The 6,000-nt window shown below is 41.2% G+C and overlaps 1 protein-coding gene across 1 annotated transcript in view; it reads left to right on the forward strand.

Annotated features, from left to right (window-relative positions):
• The window catches only part of abch1 (ATP-binding cassette, sub-family H, member 1), a 20,365-nt gene extending 16,135 nt beyond the window's left edge, over positions 1 to 4,230 (forward strand). The window contains exons 19-21 of the mRNA XM_026309207.1: positions 985 to 1,144; positions 2,663 to 2,767; positions 3,503 to 4,230. Coding sequence (XP_026164992.1) covers positions 985 to 1,144; positions 2,663 to 2,767; positions 3,503 to 3,609 — 372 coding nt within the window. The 3' untranslated portion in view covers positions 3,610 to 4,230. The remainder of the gene's footprint in view (positions 1 to 984; positions 1,145 to 2,662; positions 2,768 to 3,502) is intronic.
• The last annotated feature ends 1,770 nt before the right edge of the window (positions 4,231 to 6,000 follow it).

The raw sequence follows: 6,000 nt of genomic DNA on the forward strand, positions 1-6,000 counted from the left end.
GGCCTGGATAGAAATCATTTGTGTGTTGATCTGTGTCCATGCCTCTGTGAGTGTGTGTGTGTGTGTGTGTGTGTGTGTGTGTGTGTGTGTGTGTGTGTGTGTGTGTGTGTGTGTGTGTGTGTGTGTGTGTGTGTGTGCGCTGAAGTGGTAAAGTCTAAAGAGGACCACCGCTCCATAAATCACTCCCTGCGTTGGTCATATCCAAGGATCGCTGCAGGATTGCCACGACAACAGCCCTTGATTGCTGTGGCAACCAAGTGGTCATGTGGCTTCTCGGTACAAGTCTATTTTTGCACGTTGTCAGGGGAGACGGATAGTGTCTTAACACACACACACACGCACAACACAAATGTCTGCAGATTCTGCTCAAGTTAAAAGAGTTATCAACGTGAATCTATTGAGCTGAGACCTGCAGACGTTTCTCTCTGATTTTATTGGATTTTGAATCGTTCCATGTCTCCTCAACGCCGCTGCTCAGTTTACACTCCCCTCTGTCTGTGTGATTAACAGCCAGACTTAATCAAGTTCTTGTTGTATTTTTGGCAGAAGATCAGTGCAGAACATCAGGGAGTTTTTCTGTCTCACTCAGTTATTCCCTGTTTATCGTTTTCCTCATCTTTCTTCATCTGATTTATCTGTTTCACTCCTATAACACTTTCAATCTAATGATAGGTGAGTATTACCCACAATGCAATTCAACCATCCACACTCAGGAGATTCAGGTGTGATATGCCAGTAATGTTAATATAACCCCAAGCAGAGATGAGGAGCAGGTTACAGAAGTCTTTTAAGAAAACTGAATCTCCATAAAAACTACATTTTGTGCAAACAAACAAAATGTACATGGTGTTTTTGTTGTACTGGCTCAACCTTGTCTTCCTATTTTTTAAAATTCAGTTCAGCTACAGTTTTATGCATGAAAATATCTTTGACTTTTCCAAGCCTGTTATGTTTTCTCACCGCTGTCACATTCTCCCTCTGCAGATGCCGAATGAAGGCTCCTTGGTGTTGGTGATAGTACTGATTGTGCTGCAGGGCATCACTGGCATCTCGTTTGGCCTCGTCATCTCAGCCGCAATAGATGACGAGCAGAGCGCCAACCAGGCCGCCCTGGGCATCTTCTACCCTAACCTCATCATGAGCGGTAGGCCTCCTAAATGAAAGAGCAGCAGCAGCTTGTGCAGCCTGTGCTCTTTGAAAGTTAAAAACAAATTTGTGAACTGTCTTAAAAAGTAGGTGTCCAATTACTGGACCAGTGTTGAACCAGAAAAACTGATTATGAGCTCTGTGTGGGTGGCCTGCGTGTAGGTAGACTGGATTCATTTTTTGGGTTGGAATATGACATTGAAACTTTAGAGCCTTCACTAACATGTAGCATATTCCGAGAGTAAAGAGAGCTGAATGTTTTTACACGTGTCAGAGTCCAGCTCCTTGTACATGTTTAGTTTAGTGATGCTTTTTAGACCAAGGTTTTTGTAATTTAATCTTTTATGACACTGTGTCACATATAGTTGGGGTTCAGGGTTGTCATACATCCTCATACAGGTCACTACATCAGGTCCACAAACAACAAACGTACACACTAAATGACGAAAAAGTAAATGACAGAACAAGAGGAGTTGTTTTAGTTCAGTGAAAAATTCACGTTTGATTTGTCTTGGATTGATGAAAGGCCACTTTTCATATTAATTTCCCCTCATTTGCAATAATAGTTTTTTGCTTCCAAAGTGAACAGTGATTATGTGTCTTGGAGCTTAGTGCAAAACGACATCAAAGAGGTTGTGCACAGCTTTCGGTACAGCGGGTCATCCACAGGTCTGGTTGAATTTTAGACTTCAGCTCAGGACACAGAAATATTGAATGTTCTACCACACAGAAACTCTTTAGCAATACAGGAAGAGCTAAGAGCAAGATAAGTATCTGTTTGGGCTGACACGTCAGAGCTACAGGATGACCGCACTGTTATCACCAGTTGAAACATCACAGTTGCTGGCTGAGACACTGTTGTTGCCAGAAACATCAGTGCCACTCAGGAGAAATGTTTCAAAGGACACCTACACTTCCCACAATCCACCAGGGTTACATGTCATAGCTGCTTTGAAGCTGTTGACTGATTTTCATCCACCGGTGGAGTTTGCACAGTTTTCAGAGGATAAAGTTTCCTTTTTATTGAGCACATAAAGGATTTTTCCACATGTTGACCTTGAAACTGAGGTTCAATGTTTATTCTTGATCTTGGGAACAGCAGCTAAGAAAACACACTCACACCAAGGTCTGTTTCACAGCTGGTCTAGAGCTTTGAACATCAGGCAACACGACTGAGAAGTTAAAATATTCAGAAAAAAAAAGATCAATTTCATTGGCAACTAATGTTGAAGACCCTGTCATATGATTGAACTCTCTAGAACAACTGCTAAGTGAACTGTGTGGTGGTATTGATTTCTCAAACACTGTTTCTAGTTGATTTTTAGTTTCAAGAATGAACTTCAGACCTCATGTCTAACCTGTTTTGCATGTTCAGAGTGAAATAAATAAAACACAGGAGACCGGAGGTTGGTGCTATACTGGATTCATTTCAGATTGATCATCCAGATACAAACTCTGTGTCAACATCAGGTGTAATTTAAGTCTAATGTGAGCTCGTGTCTGTCCTGTACTGTAGGTATCATCTGGCCTGTAGAGTGTATCCCCTATCCTCTCCGCTACCTCAGCCTGGTGCTTCCTCAGACCTACGCCTCCGAAGCGCTTCGCTGTATCATGTACAGAGGTAATGCACACACACACTCATCCGTTTTAAAAGGTTAGAAGTGACTGTAGCTTGTCTGCTTGTAGAGTCACATGCGTGCACGTGTCTAGTGTGTCAGCCAGACGTCTAAATCATTAATCAGCCCTGGATCCAGTTTAACTCGCCTTCCTGGAATGCAGGACATCGTGGTTTCGCTTTGTCTCCCAATCTTTTCTCCGTCTCTGGACCTCGTCCTCTCATTAAGACCCGACAACATCTTGCCTCCACTTTACATGACGCATGTCAACACAAGAAGTCACAGGAGCAATATTACATTCACTGGCCATTCTCGAGCCTTTGTCTCATCGCATGTATCACCAGTAAATGCTGCGTGACACTTGTCATGAAACTGAAGATGTTCAATTTTCTATTTCTCTGAGCACTAGAAGGACTTCATCCATATTAGCTTTAGGACTTTACTGAGGTTTGGTGACGTTTCTAGTACAAATGGATGAGTTTGGCTCAAATATACCAATACCATGAATTGTGTTTATTTTTTAAACTGGATAATATAAAGAGGAGGTGAAAGTACTTTTTGCAGCCATGTAGTTTTCCATGTAGAGCCCAAACAATATCCATAAGTTCAGTAGGTCTGTATGTCACCTGAGAAGTAAAACCCTGCACTAAAAACATAGTGTAAGTAACCTGAGGTAATTCCTGACCAGGTCTACTTCTGGCCTCCTGTATCTAAATAGTAAATGTGAATGTTGCTGACAGGTTGGGGTCTGTCATGGATGCCCGTGTGGCGAGGCTTCGTGGTTACGCTGGGATGGAACACTTTCTTCCTCATCCTGGCCATGGTCATCTTAAAGCTGAGGAAGTGAGAGACTCAATCCAGAAAAGATCCTCTAATGTGAAGATGAAGTGGACAGGTAAATCCCAGGCGCCCACGATTTGCCTGAGACTCCTTTCTGTGAATGGACGAGGACAGAAGGGAAGGGGGGTGGGCGTCACTGTTTAATCGACTGATGCTGATGGGTTGATGCACCGGTTTCTCTCCTCTAAATTATCTGTCTCTCAATCACACACGCACACACGCACGCACGCACACACACACACACACACACACACACACACACGCACACACACACACTCTTGTGGTCTCCAGCCAGCTGCCTGATCCTGCAACAGTTGCTTTAGCCTCTTCAAGTGCAAGTGAAATTCTAAACTGCTGCATGTAGGAGTGCACAAAACAAATATGCACATGTAGAGTGTGAGAGCATGTGGCTATGAGAGTGTTGTGAAGTCTTCTAGTTTGCTTCACTTCTACGTGCAGCTTGTTGAAACCTTTCACCCCAGAATGGGCCATGCACCAACTCAGGGTCACTTTTTTTTCTGCTTGTGCCGAGTCTTTCAGCTCATAGACAAATTTTTCTCTAGCAGGCTGTTTGTTCTAAATAGGTGAAGCCAAAGCAGTCTACTTAGGGAAAAACTGGAAAATACTGGGGAAATTATTGTAGGGCATTGCTTTCGTCTTTACAGTTTTTGTGTTTTACATTTGTTTGTATTGTAGTGAAAATATATGTAAACTTGTCAGAAAACGAGAAGTAGCACAAGAAAATGTTTTGTTTACCAGAAGTTTCTTCTTTTTTGTTGAAAAGATGAGGAGAGGCTTGTTGTTGCAGAATAGGTTTTAAAGTGTTGATTGCTTCATGTCGTCCAGGAAATCTTCACACATTCAGGCTTCCTACAGCAACACTGTCTTCTCTACCTGCTTCTTGTTGTATCTGTGTGCAGTTGTGCACAGGAAGTGGTAACTGTGTTTCATCCAGCTGCGTTAAAAGGTCCTCAGGTGCAAACCGCCGTGTAGATGAGCATGTTTTCCGTTTAGGTTCAACATAGCTTTTGTTTTGGTGCCTGCATCTCCTGCGTGAGAAAAACAACATGTGCTTTGACATTGGTCATGGGAAAGTGTCGGGACTGTACTTTTTAAAATTTGAGTTATTCTCCACTTTGCAGGACAGAGTGGAGTCAGTCTGCGTCCGAACAAAATATATTATATTTTTTACGCAAAGGTTTTACCCAAACTGCTCATACTTTCTATTTTTTATTTATCTTCCCCCAGTAACAGTAACAGCCTAAAAGCACACACTAGTAATGCTGTTTTGGATCCAACAAGTCACAGAGATGTGCCTTTGGGATGTTGTCATGTCTGAACTGTGGAGAAAAGCAAGAAAAATCCAAGCAACATCCAGAAATGACAAATTGCTGTGAAATGTGGAGCGTGGTGGTGTTGGATTGTCGTTTAGAGATGACAGTGACCAAATGAGTTTGAGTCAAAAAGCTTGGTTTTCTGTCCTTTAAGATACTTTAAAATGCATAAGTGGATATATGTCAAAGAGTATATCATAAGAATATTTTTTGTTTAAAAACCAGGGGCAGACTTTAGATTGTGGGGTATTTTTCAACTATAAGTGGTATTTTTTTTATATTTTCTTTCTTGATGGAAAAATGGAAAATAATCAAGAATACGGTTGGAAAGGGTAATTAATAGAAAAGGTAACAAACTTATTACATAAAGTTAACTTAGCTCTTTATTATAACACTTGGTAATTTGTCCTGCACAAAAACCCTTGTAAAACGAAAAACGATCATTTTTACTTTTCTTATTTTTGCAAAGCTTAAACAGACAGGAAAGAGCCTCATATTTGTCTTGCAGGTGACATCAGTTTTCTCAGCCAACCCGCAACAAGAAAACACATAGGTGTATTTTAAATTATTCCTTTAAAAGTGAGAACCTTCAGCAGACCCAGCATGTTGAAAAAACAGCAGACTACAGACTTGGTCCAGGATCACATTGTGCCAACTCTATTAAAGATTAAGAAATGTTTACATTGATCTGGACAGATGCTTAATACCTATGAGTATTTTTTATTAGCAGAACTAAACATGCTTACTGTCACAGCATGTGTTGTGTTTCGATGTGTTGTGAATGTTCCCTCCTCTCTAGAAGCCGTGATTTTATGATTTGTTGTTTTTATGTGTCCATTCACAGAATAAATAATGACTCTTAATGACTGTAAATCCTGCTGATTGGTTTGTGTTGAATTACATTATGGGCTAATGGTGAAGTTGTGTTTAGAGATTCTGTTTGCATTGTTAGATGCTGACTCTTTGCTGCACTGTAAATCTGCTGTTGTTGCTCTGCTGTTCATTGATCAGTCTCCCAGCTGCACAATTTAAGGGACATTATGTTTTCGTTTGGTAGAAATAGG

Source organism: Mastacembelus armatus, chromosome 15 (genome assembly GCF_900324485.2).
Source record: "Mastacembelus armatus chromosome 15, fMasArm1.2, whole genome shotgun sequence".
Classification (NCBI taxonomy): Eukaryota; Metazoa; Chordata; class Actinopteri; order Synbranchiformes; family Mastacembelidae; genus Mastacembelus; species Mastacembelus armatus.